This window comes from Selaginella moellendorffii, unplaced genomic scaffold (genome assembly GCF_000143415.4).
Source record: "Selaginella moellendorffii unplaced genomic scaffold, v1.0 SELMOscaffold_36, whole genome shotgun sequence".
Taxonomy (NCBI): Eukaryota; Viridiplantae; Streptophyta; class Lycopodiopsida; order Selaginellales; family Selaginellaceae; genus Selaginella; species Selaginella moellendorffii.
This window is the reverse complement of record NW_003314297.1, coordinates 477,535-499,145: the sequence shown is the minus strand read 5'-3', so window position 1 is coordinate 499,145 and position 21,611 is coordinate 477,535. Positions and strand designations below refer to the sequence as shown.

Genomic DNA, 21,611 nt, shown 5'->3' with positions numbered 1-21,611 from the left:
AAAAAAGTCCAAAGATTGTCAAGACATTCGTGGACGGCAGGATTCGAACCTGGGCGGGCAAGCCCACATGATTTCTAGTAATGCCCAATAACCACTCTGGCACGTCCACCTTATATGTTACATATGCCACTATTATTAAAAACTAAGCATTAGTATTACAGTTATTCAAAAGTGTTTTGCGTTCCCTCCTAAAGACTAAAGGTAATTTGAATATGGTTGTTTTATATTAGTCTAGAATTTTTTTATTCCGAAAAAACATCTCACAATAACTAAATGGTTTATAAGTGAATATATATATATATATATATATATATATATATATATATATATATATATATATATATATATATATATATATATATATATATATATATATATATATATATATATATATATATATATATATATATATATATATATATATATACACCACAAATTTTTAAAATGTGATTACATTTTATTAATAAATTTTAAAAAATTAAGGAGAATACATGATGTAAAAGAAATTTTGATGATATAATTTTAGCCACAATAATTTTAGAAAGAAATATTATTAAAACAGCAAACAAAAATAAAAATATACTGAAAGTAATTTTGAAAACATCAAATACCAATTTTGTATAAGGACCATCATAGCTCCACCAAATACACTGAATTTGAAAATATTCTATATACTATATAAAACATGATACTTTATATGAACATTATAACAAATAATTGAAAAGAAGTAATATTAAAGAAATGGTAAAATAAAATTTGAGAGTGATATATTCTAATTTTCATCTTGAATATGGGATAAATATAGTATACAACACCATAATAATAATTATGTAATTTTATTATAATAACAAAATTATAATTTTAGATTGAACTAGCTTTTTACTGAACTTTTTAGTTGTTACTTTAGTAAAACTAATGGCCTTTTCGCGATCACTTTTTACCCTCAGTATAAAGCTGTTGTGGGAAGCTAGGTTTTCTTTAAACCAAGCGAAAAAAAAGGAGAAGACGTGATGGCGCTCGAGGATGGCGAGTTTAGAGACGACGAGTGTGGCGAGCTTCTCAAGTGGTACACCAGACACGAGAAGTTGGGGCATGGAGGACAGGGCCAGGTCTACTTGCTGAGCGACGCAGCCCACAACCGCTATAGGTACGCAGGAAAGATGTTTAAGTCGGAGAGTTGTGCCGAGAGGGAGACAAGGATCTTGGACAAGCTTCGCCCCATTCCTGGAGTTGTCTTCCTCCGGGAGCTGAGGAGGGAGAGGAAGGTTGGCGGGCGTTGCTTTGGAACGATGGTCATGGAACTTTGTGGCCATAGCCTGCGCGATCTAGCGATGAAAGGGCCACTGAGCGAGGAGGAGGTAGCCGAGATCGTTAAGAAGCTGGCGGAGACACTCCAGGGCGTCCACTCGAGTGGTGTTGTCCATCGCGATCTCAAGCTGGAGAACGTTTTCACCGAGCTGCAAGATGCAAGCACGATCAGGCCAGTGATTGGGGACTTTGGAGTGGCGACCGACGATGCCAGAGAGATGAGCCAGAGCTGCGGGACTGAGAAGTACATGGCTCCCGAGCTTATCTTTGTCGAGAGATATGGGCTGTCTTACACCAAGGCGGTGGATGTTTGGGGGCTTGGAGTGATCGCATACGAACTCCTCAAGGGCTACAAGCGATCGAACCTGGAGATGCATTTGCTGCGCGAGGGGGAGTTCCAGTGGCCTGCCAATCTGTCGCCAGAGGCGAAGAATCTGATCATGGGCATGCTGGATTTGGATCCCAGGAAGCGATTGACACTAGATCGAGTGATCAATCATCCTTGGATTCTAGAGAACTGTAGCACCACACGGGCTACTCCTGCCAATATCACAACTTGTTGTGGAAGGAAGAGATTCACTCCACAACAACACTCTAGCCATCCAGCTGTGAAGAAACTCAGGGTGGCTTAGCCAACACTTCCAAGCCAAAGCTCATCGACAACCAATGCGAATTCAGCAGATTAAAGATCAAGCAGCGCGACTAAAAAAACAAAAAAGGTGGTAGGAGTTAAAACATTATTTTTGTTCTTAGGCATACTTTCTTAGACAACACGAAATGAATGATTAAATTGTTGAATGTTCACATTATAATCCGCAGTAAACCAAGGCCAACAGCGGTAATAGACACAATTGTTCCTGCAACCACAAGCACGAACATGAATCCACCGTACAAATAGCAAGATCCGCTGGCTTACCTATGCAGTACTTGATTACTTCGTACTTTCCTGCTTCCAATTGAGTTTTGAGACCGTGAATCTCCTGTATACATCCTCTATCAGTTTTCTGTCCCTGTGACTCGTTTTAAGAGAAACAAAAAATACTCACCCGGTCTAGTTTGTTGGTTAAATTTGATGTTTCAGCCTGCTGCTTGTTCAACTCGTCCCTTATATGCCTGTGTCACACACACCGAGCACAAGTCATACAGGTTTATATCGCTGTTATATCGCTAGAGAAACCTGGAGTTTTCCTACAACAATAGATACCTTACCCCCTTTCCAGGTTCAAATCAAGGCGTTGGTTTGCCTGTACCTTGTCTATTTCGTATCTGCATCACGAGCATGAGAGCTCGATCAAAAACGCGAATCTGTCTACTACCTCAACTCGCTTCTCATTTTCTCCATGTCCGTCCGGAGCCTCTCCGATTCACGCTGCAAGGTAGCAAAGTGGTGCTCCTGTACGCATCATATGAAACGAAGCTTAAAAAACCGTCACAGTAGCTGTTTACTGACGTACCAAAGAACTCTGCATTTCAGCCTTGAACTTGGAAAGCGACGCGTCATGCATCATCTCACACTGTGTTTCAGAGACACGCAAACAAAGTCAGAGCTATACGAGCAAGAACTAGTCCATACACACCTTTTGCATGTCGGTCTTGGACGTGTACGAGTGTGCTACGCTCTCCAGGCTATCATTCAACACGGAAGTCACAACGGCGGTGATAGCCTCAGCTTGCCTCTGGTTGAGCTCTTGAGCTTCGAGCCTTCGCATCTAGGAGAAAATGGGAGAAGCTAGAGTTAGAAAAGCGAGAGAAGAAATCCCATAAGTTTCACGTACCACCGCGAGAGTATCGACGAGGAAAGCTCTTCGCGCATTGGAGGAAGCGGGCACTGTGGGTGGCGCCACGGATGACGTGAGGAGCAGTGAGCTAGACGGATTCGAAGGAGACGTGGGTGGCGTCTGCGCTGGCTGCGTGTTGTGACGAACACTGAGCTGCCGACACCGGAGAGACAATGGGTTCCAATTCAGTCGCTGCCTACTTGTGCTGTTCCTGGCCGCTTGCAAGCTAAACTCCGCTAGAGAGAAGGAAGGAGACGAAGAGGAAGGGCCCCGATCAACGTAGAGGGCGGGAGGAGCACACCACAGCGCCGTAGGAGTCGTCAACTTCTTCTTGCGGAGTACCTTCCTCAAGGATTTGCGAAGAGCACCCGACATGACGTGATCCCAAAACTCCAAGTAATCCCCTACATCCACGAGCGGTGGCGGTGTGGAGCAAGAGGGCGGCGGCGGCGGCGGCAGCGGCGGCAAATGGATGGGCAGCGCGAGAGAAGCTCTTCGCAGCGACGCCGAGGCTACCATTGAGTGCTTCCTCCGGCGGGCGACGTGTAGGGCATACCTGTGGCAGCAGCTAGGCGCGCAGCTTCTCAGCACCATGGCGAGGCGGCGCAGCTTCCACTCCCGGTGGCGATTGATTGCCGGACGCTCCCACGCCCCATCCGCGCATCAAACCCTAGAATGGGAACCATTTTGAAAAGCAAAGAAACAGACGCAAGCAAATCCACGTCAGTTTCTTAAGCGAAAGGAGAATATTCGTACTAGCCCTAATTTTCTCCGTACGCTTAAGAGAATTCGATGATCGTTGAGAGATTTTTAGCTTGATTTAACTAGCCAGGATTATACAAACGTTGGTTCAAACGCTTCGTCTTCCAGTGTAGTGCCAGTAACTACCTGGTTCAGACGCGAGCATATTCTCGGCATCGCCTGGGGCAGGCGCTGGGTTCGAATCCCCCGGGCAGCAGCTGATGACGTGGCACACGCACCCGCCGTTGGATAGTTCAATGCACTTTGCCACGTCAAAAGGCTGCAAGTTAACCGGGCGGATTAACCAATGAGCCTCGCAGGTTTAGGGTTTGATGGGCGGCCGCGGGGCTATGGCGCAGCTCTGATCAGCTCAATTCCTCCGCGAAATCGCTGGATTCTCGTCGCCGCTGGAGCTGGAGTCGATCGATAGGTAGACGCGTTTTTTCTTCCTCGTGTGTTTTCCCCTCATCTGGGGAGAGAGGAGAGTGGAAATCAGGAGCTACTGTAGCGCGATTAACCGGGAGAGAGACTCTTCTTTGTCTTTTGGAAGGGGCCAGTTGACCAGTCCGAGTGAGAATTTGTGATGTCGTTTTGGGTAGCTAGAGTTTGAGCTTCGATTGGACTAGGGGTTGTAGCTATGGCGTCTTTGGTCGATAAGGCGACGAGCGACATGCTCATAGGACCCGATTGGGCCATGAACATGGAGATATGTGATATCCTCAACCACGATCCTGGGTAAGTTTGCTCCAGGAAGTAAAAACCAGCTCGAGCTCACACGATTCAATTGGAAAAAAACTTTTTCCAGGCAGGCCAAGGACGTTGTCAAGGCGATCAAGAAGCGTTTGGGAAATCGCAGCCCCAAAGTCCAGCTTCTAGCATTAACAGTGAGTGTTTTCGTTTTTCTCTTCCTTTGCTTAAAGCTATTCTTTGATTTCTTTTTGAACTCTTCTTTTCTCGCAGGTGCTGGAGACCATTGTGAAAAACTGTGGCGTGGCAGTCCACCAACAAGTAGCTGAAAAGGATGTTTTGCACGAAATGGTGAAGATCGTCAAGAGAAAGGTGCTCGGCTACTTGTCTGGGATTGTAACGTTTTTACTTACGTGTGGAGTATCTCGGACAGACGGACATGCATGTAAGGGACAAAATTCTTGTGTTGTTGAGCTCATGGCAAGAGGCATTCGGAGGCTCGCGGGGAAGATATCCACAATACTATATGGCTTTTGAAGAGCTGAGGGTAAGTTCTTGCCTTCCTAAAAGTAATATGAACTCGAATGTCTTTTTCAGAGGATGGGTGTTGAATTTCCCGATCGTCCTGCCGAACGAGATGCACCAATTTTTACTCCGCCTCAAACGCATCCTGTTCAGCCGTCACCAGGCTATGGCTCGCCTGCTCATATGCCTGCAAGACTCGAATCACTGATGAACAACGACATGCCTGGTCTCAGGTAGACGCTTGGATATGTTTTGAGTGTTTCGGAACTTTACCAATTTTTGGCAGCTTGACTGATATTGACACCGCTCGTGGAAGAGTGGAGGTTCTATTGGAGATGCTAAATGCTGTCAACCCCCGTGACAAGCAGGCAAGCACTGTATAGAATGTAGCTTTTAACATTTATTCTTTTGCAAAATCTTTTAGGCTATTAAGGATGAGCTCATAGTGGAGCTGGTGGAGCAGTGCCGCTCGACGCAGCAACGGGTCATGCATCTTGTGAATAATACATCGTAAGAATCTTATCTTCATTTTCAGGAACTTACGTTGATTGCGTATTCAGTGACGAAGAATTACTCCGTCAAGGATTGGGACTAAATGACGATTTACAAAAGGTCTTGGAAAAGCACGATGCTATTGCAGCAGGGAAGGCCTTACCCAAGGAGCCACTTCCGTCTTCGGTGGTGGGGGCGTCTCAAAACAAAACTCCAGTTAAACAAGAACCTGAAGATGATTTTGCTCAGTTATCTCGCAGGTAAGTCATAAAGTTCATGTGAATATCTTCAATCTCCTTGCTTGTCCAGATCATCCAAGCCTGCTCAACCGACCGAGCCAAGTGATCCTTTCGTGCAACTCGCGCTGCCCGCTCCGCCAACACCGAAGAAAGAGCCAAGTACCCCGCAAAAGGCAGCAGACCTTATAGACCTTCTCAGTGGAGAAAACCTGGTGGGGAGTTCTTCGGCAGCTCCTGCTACTCCCGCTACGCCTCCGTCCGTTTTACAATCAGGCTCTCCCGTATCGCAACCCGATCTTTCGGCCGGAAATCCGTTTGGTCCGGCATTTCACGCGACACAGCAGCCGCAGACTCAACCGTCCTTTTCTCAAGCACAACAGATTCCAAACGGGACATCTTTCGCCAGTCAGCCCCCGAGCTCGGGGTCATACTCGAGTCCTCCTCAATACAGCTCTATGCAGCAGCAGCAGCAGTTTGCCAATGGTGGTGGAAGTTCTTCGCAGGGATTTGCATTTCCCCAGTATCAACAGGCAGCGGGAGGAGCACCAGCTTACAACAACAATCCGAGCAGTCCCTACGGCACGACCAACAGTGGCTACAACGCGACGAGCAGTCCTTACAACTCGACCAACCCCAACAGTGGCTACACCGCGACGAGCGGTGCTTACAACCCGGGCAGCAACGACGCGAGCAGTCCCCAGAGTTACGTTGCCCCCTGGGCTCTCCCAAAAGAACAGCTGAGCCCCCAGCAGCAAGCTCTCATCTATGGTGGCGTCCAAGGCTCGCAAGCTCCGTCGCAGCCAACTCCAGCTCCCTGGGTGTCCCAGCAGCAAATGCAATTGTATAACTCCGGTGGCTCCGGTGGTGGTGCTGGTGCTGGCTACTATGGTGGATCCTCGGGTTACAGTCCTTACGCTCAGCAGTATCCTTACGCGGACCAGTATAACTATCAGTATGGAGCGAGCTCATACTACCAAAACGGCATGGCCTACTCGCAGCAGCAGCAGCCAGGTATGAATTTCAATCACCTGGCTCTCGTTCCGGCGGGCTCGAGCGCGACTGGGAGTCCATCGCCAGGAACAACAGGGAGTGGAACTTCCAAGCCATCCAATCCGGCGGACAAGCTGTTTGAGGACCTGGTCGATTTGCAAGGCCTGAGCTCCAAGTTTAAGTCGGCGGGGATCTCGAGCAGCCTCTCGAGGCCGAGCAAAACTACGCTATAGAAACAGATTCTTTCCTTCTTTTCGCTGGGCGGGGATCGGACGGCGGGGAACTGATCGAGGATAGATAGCTTTTGTTTGATGGTTGATTCACATTTATATTTGTACATATATATATTTTGGGAGAAATAATGAATAATCCAACAGCTGCGATTGAGAAAATATTCTCTTAGGTTGAGGATTATGCTTTTGTCGAGGTGAATGATCCGACGGCCAAGATTGAATGTGAAGGAATATACTTATCGTTGGACATGAAGGGTGGCGAGGGATTTTGTTTGAATACCATTGTTCTTCTTTGCTTCTCTTCTTTGTAGCGCATTGCGCTCTAGGGTTTGGTGGACGCTCTAGAGGGGGCGATCGATCCCTGGCGGCTTGGATCGATTCTTTCCGAGCGCCATGGATCAGCAGCGGCGGGGCGAGGACAAGAGGGCCAGGGAGAAGCGGGCGCCCTCCATTGCGGATTTCCTCATCCAGTTCCGGTGGATCGTCGTGATTCCGGTCATCCTGCCGCTCTCCTTCCTCTTCTACCAGCTTGTGCGGTGGCTGCCCACGATCTGGACGCTGCTCCATGGCCTGCCGTCGGAGGAATCGCACCGAGCGGCCGTGGAGCGCGTCCGGCGGCGCGTCAAGCAGCGCGACCCCCAGCGCGACGGGCTCGTGTGCACGGCGCGGCGGCCGTGGCTGGGAGTGGCGCTGCGCAACGCCGAGCACAAGCGCGGCGCGCGCTACGAGGTGGATCTGGGCGAGCTGCGCAACGTGGTGTGGATCGATCGCCGCCGCCTGCTCATCAAGTGCGAGCCCATGGTGACAATGTCGCAGCTCAGCGCCGCCACGCTCCCGTTTGGCGTGGCGCCGGAGGTTCTCCCCGAGCTGGACGACCTCACCATTGGCGGCGTCATCAACGGGTATGGGATCGAGGGCAGCAGCCACATCTATGGATTGTTTGCCGAGACTTGCAGCGCTTTCGAGCTGGTCCTGGCGGACGGGAGGGTGGTCCGCGCCACCGCTGACAACGAGTTCTCGGATCTCTACAAAGCGGTGCCATGGTCGCATGGATCCATTGGGCTGCTGGTTGGAGTGGAGATCCGGCTCATTCCCGTCAAGGAGTTCATGAAGGTGACTTACACCCCGGTTGTTGGTAGCCTCGCCAAGATCGCGGAGGTGTACGAGGATTTGTTCTGTCCACGGGATCTCGATCAAGACAATCCCGAGAAGGTACGTTCTTTTTTCTTTCTTCCTCTTTTCGAGTGTAAAAAGGCGATGGTCCAGGTTCCTGATTTTGTGGAAGGGATCGTATACTCGGGATCCACAGCAGTGATTACAACTGGGAGATATGCCACCAGGGAAGAAGCGGCGAGGAAGGGGAATGTGATCAACGATTTCGGGTGGTGGTGGAAGCCGTGGTTCCATATCCACGCGCAGAGCGCTCTGGAGCGGGGTACGTTTGTGGAGTATGTGCCTGTGCGCTCGTACTACCACCGGCACACTCGCTCCTTGTATTGGGAGGGCGGTCTCATTGTTCCCATGGGGAATCACCCGCTCTTCAGGCTCTTACTCGGCTGGCTCATGCCTCCAAAGGTACTGGACGAGTTTTTCCTTCCTCCTATCGTTTTTCTTCGTCAGCGTTATCAGCTCCTTTTTCTTTCTCTGTTGTTTACTGCTTCACAGGTGAGCCTGCTAAAGCTGACGCAAACGGACGGGATTCGAAAATATTACATCCAGCGTCATGCCTGCCAGGACATGCTAGTACCGAATCACAAGCTCGCTGCCTGCCTGGAGTTTTGTCACGAGAACTTTGAGGTGCGTGTCAGATTGGATTCTTTTCTCGAGCTTGAGTTTGTTGGCTGGTCATGTCCATTTAGTCTGGTCTTTTTCTTCTCACCGGTCATGTCCATTTAGTCTGGTCTTTTTCTTCTCACCGGTCTGGTTTCTTGGCTGGCTTTGGCTGCAGACTTATCCGCTATGGCTTTGTCCCCACCGGCTGTTTAAGACGGAGATGGGCACCATGCTCGACTGCGAGCCTGGATTCAGCAGCAACAAACAACCAGGGGATACGGACTACGCGCAGATGTGGACGGATGTTGGCATCTGGGGCGTGCCCGGGCCCGTGCTGAGATGCGAGGTGTGGGATGGCGTCCAGGCCACCAAGAACATGGAGAAGTGGCTACGAGACAACCGGTCGTATCAGTGCCTCTATGCGGAGGTTGAGCAGTCGGAGGGGGAGTTTTGGCAGATGTTTGATCCGTCGCTGTACAACGCGGTCCGCAACAAGTTCGTTCTCTTCCATATATCTTCGTTCTTGTCTTCTCATACGGGCTAAAATCGTTTCTTTCTCTTCTGTTCCTTGCAGATATGGAGCGGAGTCGGCTTTCATGTCGGTTTACTACAAAATCTCCAACTGCAAGAAGGGAAGTAAGCATGGCAAGAAGGATTGATATTATCGATCCTATGGTTTTCTTTTCTTTCATTTTTTTTTCTTGTTGTATCCTGGCTAACGAGTTTTTGTTGTATTCTATTAAATTGTAAGTATCGCGGTTGCTAAAAGTAAATAAAGCTCTCGCTTTATATTTGAAATATCATTTCTTTTGTCTGGTCTTTTTTTTTTCTCTCTTTTCTCTTGACCCGATACAAGATATATATATATATCTTCCTCTTTCTTCTGGATGTTTCCAGGCGAAGGCGACTATATACTAGTTTACAACAACGCGAAAGGATAATGGACAACAAACAAGCTTTTGGGCCGCTTTCGGGAAAGGTACCTCTAGGATAGTGCTGTTTTCCTTCCTCTCTCCTGTGTTGATAACTTAGTTAATCGGTCCCCGGATTCTTATCGAGTTTCACGTAAGAGAGTGGGGACCCCTGCGAAGAAAAAATGGATGAGAAAGAGCCAAAAGAGAGAATCCAGCACACTTAACTGTGGATCGCTGTGGACTAGTTTCATCGCTTTTGAGCTCCTGCTGCTGCTGCTGGTGGTTGTGTCGATTCCTAGAGGCGGGTGATCTTGGCAGTGGTGTCATTCTCCCAGGGGAGCCATGCGGCGGTAAGTTTGCAAAGGAGGAGGCTGGCGATGAGGCCTCGCGTGGCGTGCATGGGGAGGCGAGCTTGGTGGGCGTAGGCCCCGGAGCGTACAGGTGTGGACTCTGGGGAGAGTCGGGGGCTGGAGTGTGCTGGAGAGATGGGACTGGGGACGTGAAGCTCGGCGTTGGCTGGAGCGATGATAAAGGCGAGGCTGCTGCTGTTGGAAAGGCTGAGGAGAGTGCCGATGGGGATGGGGACTTGTCCTCGGGTGGTAGCATGTTAACTTTGATCCTGACCACCATTGCACAGACAAACCACGGGAAAACGATTAAGAAATTCGACTAGAGGAGGAGACTAGCTAATGGAGGAGAGCTTTACTTGTTGTGGATGTCAACGTATTCGTCTGTTTCGTCCCATATCTCTTCCTGGAACAAAAAGACAGCACGCATTAGCTACAGCTCAACTTTGACGAATGCTCTCCCCTCTTCTTCTTTTCTTTTAATCATCTTTGCAGCACTCAAAAGTGTTACCTGTAAGAGCTCTTCAATGACGTCCTCCATTGTGATGATCCCCACGGCCTCGTCGTCGGCAGAGAGCTTTGACAGCGCGGGACCAACGTCCAGTATGTCGTCCGTTCGGGCTCTCTGCCAGTTTTGTCTTCGCTGGTCGACCGACTCGCCTTTGGTGAGCTTCCTTACAAGCACTGGCTCGCTTCCGGGATCGCCGTCTATGTCCACCGCAACGTTGAACTTTTGCGAGGCCTGCGTCGTTAGTAAGCCTGCAAGGAAACTATGAAAAATTACGTTGGTTTCAAAGGCAACCAGCATCGTTACCATTGGCATTCTTCACAAGCCTCTTCGAGCTTAGCCTACGGTCTAACCCCTTCTTGAAACTTTCGGCGCCATCTTTAATGACCACGGCCATATGACTGTGTCCCTTTTGAAACTCATTCAGTATATCATACAATGGCAAGGACTCTGGCACCCTACGACATTATCCATGTTAGAAAAACGGGACCTGGATAGTGAAGAAATTACCTAGGAATCTTGCGTATCGTCACGTTTCGAACTGGCGTCTCATCTTCAGGTCGTATACTCAACAAATTTTTTACCTGAAACACATGCTGTTACATCAGAAAACGACACTTGGACAAAGAGCTTGCACATACCAGGACCAAGCCGATTACATTTGTTGGTTTACCAGAATACACAGGTACACGACTGTGGCCTTTTGTCAAAATCGCAGTCATGGTTTCCCTGGCAAAGTTTTCAAACAAGAGCCATCAGCAACTACAAGACGTTCGACATGTAAGATGCATACTGGTTAAGCTTTGCGTTCACATCAATTGAAAATGTAGAGGAGAGAGGTGTCATCGCAACCTTTGCAGTTTTCTCGGTCAGCTCCAGAGCGCCAGTGATTATAGTCGTCTCATCGTGAGTTAATTCACCTCCTTTTCCGGCCTATACACCAAAAATTTCAACTTAAGAGTATCATGTATCACAAAATCTCACCTCCTTGTCGTGGAAGCCAACAAGTGTTTTCAGTTCCGCCCTCCGGAACAGTGCCGAATGGTTCTTGCCAAGTGTGGCATCGAGAAGCTGCAGTGCTTTCAGACTGAATTCACTAGAAAACAAACGGACACCAAGGAAAACAAAAAAGAGCCACGTACCTTACTAATGGGATACGCAACCGGAAAACACAAGACCAAGAGCAAACGAACGAAAGGAGCCATGGTCGCTCCAACAGCTAATCCATACCTTGAGCACACTGCCTGAGGAAAAATCTGTATGTGGCACACACATGACACAATCAAAACCTCGCTACAGCAACTAGATGGATCGTACCTCTCCAAATAAAAGAATCAGTGTCACAGATATCAAAATGGCAGCCCAAGCCGGAACCAACGAGTCTAGAAAGATTGGAAGAGCCTAAAAGGCGACACCAAACGAAGTTGAAAAAGAAGTACAAATTGTGTAAGAAACGATGAATGGGGAAAAAGGAAAAAAACTGACCTCCATCGCAAGAGCATTACAAATCAAAAGAGTACAGAGAAGAAGGTGTTGCCGTCTGACGACAGGATAGATCTTCCCTGTAAAGAGGAGCGGAGTAAGCAAGGGAGAGAAGAAATCCCAGAGACAAGTACCTGCGTGCTTTTGATCCTTCTCCTTGCCCGACTTGATCAACACCTCCAAATCCACAAGCTCCAGAGACATGAGACCCAGAGTGAGGCCGGACATCAAACCGGCAAACGCGACAATAGCAACGATGATGGCGATGTATCCCCAGAAAGTAGGACCGCAGCAATGCTCGTGTGTCGCCATACCTCTCGATGCCTTGTTCTTTGCTTCCTCTTTGTTACTGTCAGAAATTCGTCATGGTGCGAGGCAATGCGACCGATCCGAGCTGCAAGATACACAGGGCCACCGACTGAGCCCGCGAGCTGATGCAAGATTTCGAGAGATTTTACCCCGAGAGCGAGAAATCCCCTGCTCCTACCCGCGATCACAATGACGAGCTCCAGGCGCTGCGCAGCGCGGCAAGATCTGAGAGGCGAGATAGCAGAGGCGATGCGCGATGGACCGATCGGACAAAGCGTCCTCTTTTATTCCTGCTGCTGCGTCCAGGCCAGGAAACCTAGCTACTTAGAAATGGCAAAAAATTGCAATGCGTTAGTGAGGGGCCGTCACTGCTAGTTTGACGGGTGCCTGTCTCTCGAGCGTAACGCCACGTAATGCCGAAAATAAAAATAAAGTTGCACTTATTAATCCAATTGATCAACTAAAATTTATAATTATAAGCATGTTTGTAATTTATCTTATTGCATATCAGCCATTAGATGATAGAATTTTAAAAAATTATAAATATAAAATTAATCTAAATAAATAATAACCATTAGATGGTAAAATATTCTAAAATATTCAGCAATTTAGCCATAATTTAAGCTTAATTGAAACTAAAATTCACCCTTTTTTCCTTCACATCAAGGAGCAAGAAATCTACTATAATTCCGGTTCGGGAAGCTGGGTGGCGGGAGAATCCCCGAGTAGTGGATCCAGTGGATGGACTTGTGGAGGGAATTTTGGCTACCACCACTACGAGATCGATACCATGACATGGTGTCGTTCCAGTGCGTGAAAATCCATTCAGGGATGGGAGCTCTCTGGAGCTAGAGGATGACGCAGAGCTAGAGAATTGTAGATATCCGGGGTTTTGTGTACAGAAGACGACGGATTTTATTGGTTGACAGGGAAGGAAGGAAGAATTGCTTCAAGTGTCTTGGAGAAGGATGAGGAGCGTTTTGCACTTTACCATGGTTGCATCCGAAAAATGCTTGGTGGCAGATGGCCACTTGGCGATATCGGCGCTCGTAGTGAAAGCTGGATGGCTTATTTTTGTTGTCTCCAGGCCGGTAGCGTTTCATCTGGTGGAGAAGAAGCGATGAGCTCTCGTACTTTGCAAGCAAATGCTTCTCCGGACATTCACTCGTATATGCTTCACGGCACGGCCATGGATCTCAAACCTGGAATGTGAACCCCAGTTGGAATTAAGCGTGAGCAAAGAAATATGTTGGGAAATGAAATCAGTTGAATATTATTAATATGTTTAAACTACAATCCATACATTGATCGTACTGCTCGATATTAACAGCTGACTAGCCGCAGCCAAGCTGGTAATGGAGGCTGCCATTACCCCCGTCGATCGAGACAAATCCTCAAACCTTTTCTTATGTACAGTGCCTGAGTGATGCGTAGTCCACAAACCGTTTTGGACGAGTACTGGAAAGGTGGAGCGTTCTTCACTGTAGGACCGCAGATGCAGTAGCTGCTCTCCGGCCTGCAATCCCAATCCACACAATTGTCAAGAGAAAGAGCCAAAACCAAATTGAAGAGAAACCACTCGAACTTCTAGTGACAGTCTGTGTCCCTCCAGTGGATCCTACCGTCGACGGTAGCAAAGCTCGAACGCCTGGAATCCTCCAAGGAGGATCGCTCAGCTCCTCAACTTTGTAGTTGGTGTGGCTGCTTTGAGCTTGTCCTTCGGCCCCACGGTTGGAGATTTTCAACGAAGCTTGTCCCGTTGGGCTGCACGCCTGATTTGCCAAAGAACGTACCTCCCATTTTCCACGTTCCTCGTTCCGGCCAGCAGCAACGTAAACAAAAGGTGAGGAGCCAAGCAGCCTCCCTGACGAGTAAACCTGGACTTGGAACCTCAAGCCCCAGAGCGTTAGAACACCTCTCCTTTGCTTCCTCTTCAGAATGCGACCGATTCGAGCTGCAAGATATGCACAGCCCCCGATTGAGCCCGGGAGCTGAAGCAAATTTACGAAAGATTTCAACCCGAGAGCGAGAAATCCCCTGGGATCACAATCACGAGCTCCAAGATCTGAGAGGCGAGAGAGCGTGGATTGATCGGACGTCCTCCCTGGCCAAGGAATATAAATAACTGAAAATAATTTATTTTTAATTAATATTATAATTTCAGCTTAATTAACCAAAATAAAAGGGATATTTCTTTTATCGATCCGGGCATTGCTCGTGGGGATCCTCCTGCGACTGGATTTCCACAGCGTCGCCGGGATGCGAGTGGTCTGCCGCTCCTGGCACTGCAATCCTTACCTCTCGCTCGTTTCTGGATTGCCACAGCAGGCAGCAGCATCCTGGCACTGCATAGGTGGTCCGGACAAGTCGCTCCCGTTGGCTGCCAGCTTTTGGAAACTGCTAGATCTTAATAACTTTTACATGGTATACATATCATGTTATCATGTAAAAGCTATTAAGATCTAGTAAAGCAACATTTAATGATTTTCACTACATTAAAAGAAAAAGGAATAGAATGAACCTATCCCGGTTAGGGCACAGGTTTAGTATGGCGATGGGCTCCGCCTTCGACCGTCTGGGGGAGGATGAACTGCTGGTAAGCATCCTCCTGCGACTGGATCTCCACAATGTGGCCCGGATGCGTCTGGTTTGCCGCTCCTGGTACTGCATTCTTACCTCCCGCTCGTTTTTAGATTGCCACCGCGAGCAGCAGCATCCTGGCACTGCATGGGTGGTTCGGATGACTCGCTCCTCTGGCCGCCAATCTGCACTTCTATGGCGTCCATTTTCTGGCCTGCCACCCGAGCCCACTGCCCTCCCCCTCGCCCCGCCTGGCGTCCCCTCGCCAATGTTTGTGAGCCATTTCACGGTGAGTGGGCTCGTCTGTGGCACGCTTGCTGGGTGGCCGAAAGAGAACACTCCCCGCTCACGCTCTTTGGCTGTGGGCAATCCACTCACAAACGCTTGGAAGGTGTTCCAGTGTGTCGAGGAGGTGGAGGAAGTTGAGACGATGGATGTGGATCCTGAGACTGGGATCTACCGGATTGCGGTGTTCAACGTCCAGGAGGGAGACACTGAGGAGACTGCCTACATTTTACAGTACAATTCCGGTTCGGAAAGCTGGGTGGCCGGGGAATCCCCGAGCAATGTATGGAATTTTGGCTACAACCACTATGACCTCGACGCCATGGCATGGAGTCGTCCGTTGGTGCGTACGAATCCATTAGGCGACTGGGATGGGAGGATTCTGGAGCTAGAGGATGGCTGCTTCAGCTGGCCTATCCGGGGTTTTATGTACAAAGGCCGGAGGATTTTAGTGGTTCACAGGGAGGGAAGTAAGGGTGGTTTCCGGAGAGTTGCTTTGAGCGTGTTGGAGAAAGGCGAGGAGCCTGATAAGTGGCTGGCACTCTACCATGGTTGCATCCGAGAAATACTTGGAGAAACCATTGGCGACAAATGGCCACTTGGTGATGTCGACTGTCCCAATGAAAACTGGATGGCTCATTTAGCAGGTGATGTGATTGTGGTCTCCAGCCGCATGTATCCTCTGTTAGCGTTTCATCTGGTGGACAAGAAGTGGGAGTGTTCTAGCCACTCGGATGAGGAGCTCTCATACTTGGCAAAAAAACGCTTTCCAGACGTTCGGGCCTATACATTTACTCCCAGCTTCACAGCACGGCCATGAATCTCGAAAACTGGAATGTGAATCTTAAGTGTGAGCAAAGAAGCAAGGTTAAAAGAACAAATTATATTTCAGGTCAGATTTATGTTGCCTTTAGCTAAGTAGTTCGTATTTATGTTGCCTTTAGCTAAGTTGGAACTGGAATAAGGTCCAAGTTGTGTGTTAGATTTTAGATTTCCATTCACGCTATGGCAGTGGAACAGTTTGTACGGTGGAATTGAAAACTAATAAGCTTTACTTCCATACTTTGATCGTACCATCTCTACTACTCGATATTAGCAGCTGACTAGCCGCAGCCAAGCTGGTAATGGAGTCTCGGTGACACCCAGCCATATCAACCGCAGCCAAGGCGACCTCGCTTTGCACATTTTCGTGCATCGATTCCTGCCATTACCTCCATCAATCGAGACAAATCCTCAAACCTTTTCCTACAGTACCTGAGTGATGTGTAGTCCACAAACGGTTTTGGAGGAATACCGGAAAGGAGGAGCGTTCTTCACTGTAGGACCGCAGATGCAGTAGCTAGCCTCCGGCCTGCAAATCCAATCCACACAGTTGTCATAGTTTGTAGAGCAAAGCAAATTGAAGAGAAACCACGAACCTCAAGTGATCCCACAAACGAATTCTACAGTCGGTCCCTCCAGTTATAACCGAGGCTCCTGCCGTTGTCGGTAGCAAAGCTCGAACGCCTGGAATCCTCGGAGGAGGATCGCTCAGCTCCTCGACTTTGTAGTCCGAGAGCTTGGATGCTTCCTGGTGTTGCTGCTTTGGGCCTGTCCTTCGGCCCCACGGTTGGAGATTTGCAACGAAGCTTGTCCCGTTGGACTGCACGCCTGACTTTAAAATCTGCAAAACTCCAAAGCGTGAACAAAAGAACAAGGACGAGATTAGCGAAGTACCTGTTGGCAGTTCCCGTTTTCCACGTTCCAAACAGCAACCTCGTTCCGGCCAGCAGCAACGTAAACAAAAGGTCGAGGAAGCGAGGAGCCAACGGGAACACACATAGCCTCCACAGGGTGGCAAGACGGAAGCTGCCACGAGTGAACCTGAACTTGGAACCTCAAGTCCCAGAGTGTTAGAACACCGCGGGATGTTCCCGACACTAGCCAGTTGCGAGAAGGATCGGCAGCTAAAGCGGAAACGTAGCCTTGCTCCGGTTTTGCCTTTAGCAGCCAGGCGTCCCGCTGTTCTCTAAAGTCCCACAGGTGAAGTCCATTCTTCTGAGTGCTGTATAGAAGCATACCCCCGAAAGCCTGCAAAGCTAGAACCGAGCCTTCCTGCGCGTCTGTCCTCCGGACGTTTGAGATGCCAGAGTACCGCTCCGGAACATTGCCCTCCCGTGCGATGTAGTCTACGCATAACACGCGAATCTCTCCACCACTCGACGCTGCCGCAACCTGTTGATCCGGGCTTAGCATCGCCAAGCAAAGGACGCGCTCGTTCTGCCCAAAGGAGTACGTCAACTTCGATCTGAAAGAGGTACTTCTCTCCAAGCGGCGGCAGTCCCACACTTTGACAGTCCCGTCGTCCGACGCACTCGTGAAGAAGCTGTTGTCCGAAGAAACCGCCACTTGATTTACTGCTCGTTGGTGCTCATGCAAATGCGAGACCAACACACCGCGTGGTCTCCACCTGCTGTCTGAGCTAGCGCTGGACTTCAAGAACTTGTTGAAAGCATCGAATGCGGGCTCGGTGCTTGTTTCATGTGAAGGAGTTCTCCCGTAAATGGACCCTGTGAACTTTGATGGAATAGCGATGATAGACTTCTGCATCATAGATTTCTGCATCATATCAGACTGCGAGTACGCGAGAGTGTCCATAGGCTGACGGTAGATCCGGCTCCACTCCTCATTACCCGAGTTGTCCAACCTTCTATCAGTTGGCGGACGAGAATACAGCGGAATACTGTCCGTTGCAACATCAAAGTTTGAGAAGAACCCTGCGCCGGTTGCCGAAGCATCCATCTTCTCTGGATTCTCCAAATCCCAGCTGTGCATCGTGCTAGACAAGTTTCGAATGTATCCCTCCATAGCTTTGAGCTTCTCACCATCTTCAAAGTCGGGGACGTTCCTTTGTAGTGGTATCTTCATCATCGGAGTTCTGCCATGACCAAAAGTTGCATCGGGAACTCGTTGACGAGGCTTAGGCCGCTCTGTTGCAGCCTCTGTTGAATTTGAAGTCAGCATCACGTTGCTCAAAACGCGTTGAAAGACGTCACGAGAAACCGGTGGCTTGAGACATGCCAGAAGCGCTGCTTCAGAAGATATCGACAGTGGCTCCCGTCTGAGAAACGGCAGTAGAAGCGGTATCAGGTACGCGTGAGCATCTGCTCCAGAAAGGTTGGAGCCGCTGGCAGCAACTAACGTGATGGCTGCTCTTCGCACCCACTGGCTTGGGTGGCAAAGCAGTGGGGAGGCTCGCTCCACAGTCTTCAAGAGAACTCTCTTCTTCAGCAGCTTATAAACACAGAGAGCGGCCAAGCATTCCAAAGCGTTGACAATAACGGGCTCCTCTACGTTGCTCAGTGCCTGCTCGAGGTACGGAAGTAAGTAGGCTTCGGAGCTGACCTCGCCAACAAAGATGCAGACGTGAACAATCTGTTCGAAGAAAAGCGCCCGCAGTTGCTTGTCGCGATCGTTTAGAAACGCTGGCAAAACTGGCAGGAGGAAGTCGTTGCACTGCTTCTTTCCGAAAAACTCGCATAACGGCGCGATATGCTCCAGGAGAGCACGCCTTATGGTTGGCGTCTGCTTCTGGCCCATAACCAAGTCATGAATAATACGTCCTATAGTCTCACGGAGCTGCGCCAACTCTGTAGTAAAACCAGCCGAGCGTGACTTCTCGTTAAGTTCCTCACCACCACCCTCGGAACTTTGTGAAACCAAAAACCTGTAAGCTGTGCCCGCTATTTTGTGGATGCAGTCGGCATAACAGATACGTACGCTTTCTTCTGGATCATCGGGTAACATGGACAGCAGCGGAAATATATATTCTGGAAATACCTTGGCGTCACTCGGAGAGAAAGTCTGAACCATGGATAGAACGTTGCAAAGCGTCTGCAGCGCGGCACAGCGGACAATAGCAGCTGAATCAGACAAAAGCGCAGCCACAAACGGAACAATGAGCTGCAGCCGTGCGTCGTCGTCGCAAAGCACAGAAGCATTGTACAGAAGTTGCACAGCTGCTCGTCTTGCAAAAGGAAGTTTTACGTGCCGCAAACAAGCACAAAGTGCAGACGCAATAAGAACCATTCCCTCGTGAGTGGGTGCCTTGGATTTCCTAATTTCTTCTTTGAACTGCAAACGGCAAGAAACTTTTAAAATCTTTGCAAACAATTGAAAATGATAAAAAATTAAACCCGGTACCTCTTCGTCGTGCTTTGGTGCCACTTCTGCCATTTTCACAGCTGCCGCTTTCAGTCGATAAGAACAGGTAAAACGGTCGGAAACGCTTGAATCTGACTGATGCTTTGTCTGCTGAATCGAGGACTTGCTTTCTTTCAACAGCAGATTGATGTCAGTCAGCAAGTCATGCTGTGTTTGAGCATGAGAAGAACGAGATTTTCTTTGCAAAGGCGGTGATGGTGAAGTTATTCGAAGCTCCTTATCTAGGCAGTCGGCAGAAAAACTTTTGTCTTTGGCATCGCGAATCATCAAACTTCGAATTTCGGAAAATGAACTTTGAATAAGTGCAACCTGGTTTGAGAAGAGTGAGCACGAACGAAGAAAGAAACGTAAATTTACCCTTGAATCGCTCTCCAGATCCATAGTCCGAGTTAAGCAAGAAAACAGGTTGTGCAAAGCTGGAGAAAAATAGCTGGGAAACACGTCGTAAGCCCATGTTTCCAAGTAATCGTCACAAGAAAGCCGAGACTCGGGAACTATGTGAATCATTTGCAATATCATATTCTTGATTCCAGTGTCTGAGATCTGTAACCATCAATAAACTTCGTATAAAACAGAAGCATTTAGAGCCACAAAATAGCCGAACCTTCTCCAAAGACGGCAACGGATCGTAAAGTCTCTTACGATATCCGAGAAGTTGCGAGAGATCGAATAGAGCCTGTCCTTCGAGAAAAAGCTCAGCAATAACGCAACTGATAAAACGTCACAAAAATGTAAAAGATTCAAGGAAACATATTTGACATACCCGAGAGAGAACATATCCATTGAAGGCGTGAGCGGTCCTCCTGGCGACACGGGTGACTCGGTTTTCGGATCATAGAAACGCTACAATGATAATGTCACGACCAGTAACCACGTAAGAAAGAAACAAAAGTACCTCTGGAGCTAAATAACATCGCCTACGGCCTCCAGTGTCGAAAAAGAATGAAAAATCCGCCGGATTGTCATCTGGGATATAGGTTGGTTTGAAAGAGGCAAAGTCTGTAAGGTATATCCAGTTCCAAGACGTTACCAATACGTTCTCGCACTTGATATCTCCTGCATGAATTCCAAAGCTCACCACAAGCAAAAAAAAACGACCAAAGAAAAAAGGAAAACAAGGGCGAAGCCAGAGACTCACCGTGGCATACACCGCGATCATGACTTTGTTTTACTGCATGTAGCAACTATAGAAATCATATCGTCAGTCATAGAGAATTTTTTTGCCCGAGATCTCTACCTGGAATGCTAGCCATTTCTTTTGGATCGTGCTGAGGAAGGGACGAGTGCTAAGCCTCTCGTGCAAATTGCTAAAGAAGTATTGCCGGAGCAAATAAGCTGCCTTGTCCGTCTCGTGCCAGCGCTAGAAAGTACAAGAGAAAAACAAAGAAGAGTGCTTCAAAGAAAGACAAGGAGAATCCCTACCTGGAATGGCCAGACATGCGAATTCTCGACATTTCGAAACTGCTCCCGGATCTCATTGAGCTTGCGCGCGTGTTCCTGCGAGAATCAAACCACAGCCGATCGACAGTGGCATTGCGCGAGAGAGAGGATTACCCTGAGGTCGAGGACGTCGCCGCGCTTGAAATACACCTTGACGAGCAGCAGACCTTCGTCGTGCACGCAGAGGATCGCCTTGAAGAATCGCTCGCTCTTGCCGATCACCTCCTTGAGCACCAGATTGAACTCCGATGGGAGATCGTTGAGGTAGTACTCCGTCGGGGACGCCTGCGTCGTGCGAGCTAGCTTGTTGCCCATGGGCCCTAAATCCTAAAGACATTAGGGGCTGTCAAAAAAGGAAAAAAGAGTTATCAATAATAATTTGACATAACTACTGGACTGTTGACACAGTTTATAACTAACAGAAGTTTGGTCCTCTCCATGTTCCTAAATGTGAGTTCACCTCTACTTGATGGAGGGTAGTGGCTTCTGGTTAGTGCAAAAGAACCTGGTATATACTCTTAAATTCCACATCTGGAAAAGAAAATATGTTGACAACTTTTGCAAGAAAAAAGTCTAGCTTTACATGCTATAGGACTTTAGCCTGAAGAATGGGTCAAGCAACAATTGATTAAGTTTGGACCCAATCAGACAAAATGAAGTGCATTCCTGCTCCTTGCTCCTTGCTTTATTCTTGATCCGGTGTAGCTATCACAGGGGAACATCATTTGGACCCAATCAAAGAAAATGAAGTGCATTCCTGCTCTTTGCTTCTTGCTT

The 21,611-nt window shown here is 48.5% G+C and overlaps 6 protein-coding genes and 1 non-coding gene across 8 annotated transcripts; 3 read left to right on the top strand and 4 right to left on the bottom strand.

Moving 5' to 3' along the window:
* Positions 1 to 28: 28 nt before the first annotated feature.
* TRNAS-AGA lies at positions 29 to 109 on the bottom strand. Its single transcript has one exon. It is a non-coding gene; the product is annotated as a tRNA-Ser (tRNA).
* A 901-nt stretch (positions 110 to 1,010) lies between these two features.
* LOC9657842 (calcium/calmodulin-dependent protein kinase type 1) lies at positions 1,011 to 1,940 on the top strand. Its single transcript, XM_002978135.2, has one exon. The coding sequence runs from the start codon at positions 1,011 to 1,013 to the stop codon at positions 1,938 to 1,940; it is 930 nt and encodes a 309-aa protein (XP_002978181.2).
* Positions 1,941 to 2,067: 127 nt separating this feature from the next.
* Positions 2,068 to 3,977, bottom strand: LOC9653197 (developmental and secondary metabolism regulator veA). 2 transcript variants are annotated; one of them, XM_002977963.2, is made up of 8 exons: positions 3,084 to 3,977; positions 2,886 to 3,017; positions 2,763 to 2,822; positions 2,625 to 2,701; positions 2,518 to 2,574; positions 2,355 to 2,421; positions 2,225 to 2,288; positions 2,068 to 2,165 (listed from the first exon to the last, which is right to left on the bottom strand). In XM_002977963.2, exons 1-8 carry the CDS (start codon positions 3,678 to 3,680, stop codon positions 2,110 to 2,112), a joined length of 1,110 nt encoding a protein of 369 aa, XP_002978009.1. In that variant the 5' UTR covers positions 3,681 to 3,977; the 3' UTR covers positions 2,068 to 2,109. The 2 variants fall into 2 exon arrangements, with proteins under 2 accessions (XP_002978009.1, XP_024538814.1); XM_024683046.1 differs by lacking the exons at positions 2,068 to 2,165; positions 2,225 to 2,288 and having other exon boundaries at positions 2,513 to 2,574.
* A 169-nt stretch (positions 3,978 to 4,146) lies between these two features.
* Positions 4,147 to 7,152, top strand: LOC9653195 (TOM1-like protein 4). Its single transcript, XM_002978133.2, has 9 exons — positions 4,147 to 4,562; positions 4,633 to 4,711; positions 4,788 to 4,886; positions 4,948 to 5,061; positions 5,112 to 5,272; positions 5,326 to 5,407; positions 5,464 to 5,549; positions 5,600 to 5,791; positions 5,841 to 7,152. Exons 1-9 carry the CDS (start codon positions 4,465 to 4,467, stop codon positions 6,991 to 6,993), a joined length of 2,064 nt encoding a protein of 687 aa, XP_002978179.2. The 5' UTR covers positions 4,147 to 4,464; the 3' UTR covers positions 6,994 to 7,152.
* Positions 7,153 to 7,283: 131 nt separating this feature from the next.
* On the top strand, positions 7,284 to 9,564 carry LOC9657841 (delta(24)-sterol reductase). The gene is made up of 5 exons (XM_002978132.2): positions 7,284 to 8,205; positions 8,260 to 8,568; positions 8,659 to 8,790; positions 8,942 to 9,261; positions 9,341 to 9,564. The coding sequence occupies exons 1-5, from the start codon at positions 7,387 to 7,389 to the stop codon at positions 9,423 to 9,425; spliced, it is 1,665 nt and encodes a 554-aa protein (XP_002978178.1). The 5' UTR covers positions 7,284 to 7,386; the 3' UTR covers positions 9,426 to 9,564.
* A 43-nt stretch (positions 9,565 to 9,607) lies between these two features.
* Positions 9,608 to 12,640, bottom strand: LOC9657840 (DUF21 domain-containing protein At4g33700). Its single transcript, XM_024683108.1, has 14 exons — positions 12,476 to 12,640; positions 12,152 to 12,411; positions 12,021 to 12,097; positions 11,853 to 11,936; positions 11,678 to 11,791; positions 11,520 to 11,606; positions 11,329 to 11,468; positions 11,177 to 11,264; positions 11,046 to 11,119; positions 10,842 to 10,993; positions 10,539 to 10,786; positions 10,387 to 10,433; positions 9,906 to 10,299; positions 9,608 to 9,849 (listed from the first exon to the last, which is right to left on the bottom strand). Exons 2-14 carry the CDS (start codon positions 12,327 to 12,329, stop codon positions 9,799 to 9,801), a joined length of 1,734 nt encoding a protein of 577 aa, XP_024538876.1. The 5' UTR covers positions 12,330 to 12,411; positions 12,476 to 12,640; the 3' UTR covers positions 9,608 to 9,798.
* A 3,512-nt stretch (positions 12,641 to 16,152) lies between these two features.
* LOC9653193 (serine/threonine-protein kinase VPS15) lies at positions 16,153 to 21,166 on the bottom strand. Its single transcript, XM_024683106.1, has 13 exons — positions 20,949 to 21,166; positions 20,817 to 20,891; positions 20,632 to 20,754; positions 20,533 to 20,578; positions 20,290 to 20,450; positions 20,158 to 20,237; positions 19,999 to 20,104; positions 19,752 to 19,937; positions 19,374 to 19,703; positions 16,908 to 19,304; positions 16,610 to 16,854; positions 16,446 to 16,542; positions 16,153 to 16,392 (listed from the first exon to the last, which is right to left on the bottom strand). The coding sequence occupies exons 1-13, from the start codon at positions 21,147 to 21,149 to the stop codon at positions 16,243 to 16,245; spliced, it is 4,197 nt and encodes a 1,398-aa protein (XP_024538874.1). The 5' UTR covers positions 21,150 to 21,166; the 3' UTR covers positions 16,153 to 16,242.
* Positions 21,167 to 21,611: the final 445 nt, after the last annotated feature.

Excerpts from the sequence above, each read along its gene's own strand:
- LOC9657842 (XM_002978135.2), top strand. The coding sequence starts at position 1,011 with ATGGCGCTCGAGGATGGCGAGTTTAGAGACGACGAGTGTGGCGAGCTT.
- LOC9653197 (XM_002977963.2), bottom strand. The coding sequence starts at position 3,680 with ATGGTGCTGAGAAGCTGCGCGCCTAGCTGCTGCCACAGGTATGCCCTA. Across the intron at positions 2,702-2,762 it reads CTGAAATGCAGAGTTCTTTG|GAGCACCACTTTGCTACCTT; the intron begins GTACGTCAGTAA and ends TGATGCGTACAG. Across the intron at positions 2,575-2,624 it reads AAAATGAGAAGCGAGTTGAG|ATACGAAATAGACAAGGTAC; the intron begins GTAGTAGACAGA and ends CTCGTGATGCAG.
- LOC9653193 (XM_024683106.1), bottom strand. The coding sequence starts at position 21,149 with ATGGGCAACAAGCTAGCTCGCACGACGCAGGCGTCCCCGACGGAGTAC. Across the intron at positions 20,755-20,816 it reads CGCATGTCTGGCCATTCCAG|CGCTGGCACGAGACGGACAA; the intron begins GTAGGGATTCTC and ends TGTACTTTCTAG. Across the intron at positions 16,393-16,445 it reads GTGGACTACACATCACTCAG|GAATCGATGCACGAAAATGT; the intron begins GTACTGTAGGAA and ends AGGTAATGGCAG.
- LOC9653195 (XM_002978133.2), top strand. The coding sequence starts at position 4,465 with ATGGCGTCTTTGGTCGATAAGGCGACGAGCGACATGCTCATAGGACCC. Across the intron at positions 5,550-5,599 it reads CATCTTGTGAATAATACATC|TGACGAAGAATTACTCCGTC; the intron begins GTAAGAATCTTA and ends TTGCGTATTCAG. Across the intron at positions 5,792-5,840 it reads TTTGCTCAGTTATCTCGCAG|ATCATCCAAGCCTGCTCAAC; the intron begins GTAAGTCATAAA and ends TTGCTTGTCCAG.
- LOC9657841 (XM_002978132.2), top strand. The coding sequence starts at position 7,387 with ATGGATCAGCAGCGGCGGGGCGAGGACAAGAGGGCCAGGGAGAAGCGG. Across the intron at positions 8,569-8,658 it reads GCTGGCTCATGCCTCCAAAG|GTGAGCCTGCTAAAGCTGAC; the intron begins GTACTGGACGAG and ends ACTGCTTCACAG. Across the intron at positions 8,791-8,941 it reads TTTGTCACGAGAACTTTGAG|ACTTATCCGCTATGGCTTTG; the intron begins GTGCGTGTCAGA and ends CTTTGGCTGCAG.
- LOC9657840 (XM_024683108.1), bottom strand. The coding sequence starts at position 12,329 with ATGGCGACACACGAGCATTGCTGCGGTCCTACTTTCTGGGGATACATC. Across the intron at positions 11,792-11,852 it reads TGATTCTTTTATTTGGAGAG|ATTTTTCCTCAGGCAGTGTG; the intron begins GTACGATCCATC and ends TGCCACATACAG. Across the intron at positions 10,300-10,386 it reads TACGTTGACATCCACAACAA|GATCAAAGTTAACATGCTAC; the intron begins GTAAAGCTCTCC and ends AATGGTGGTCAG.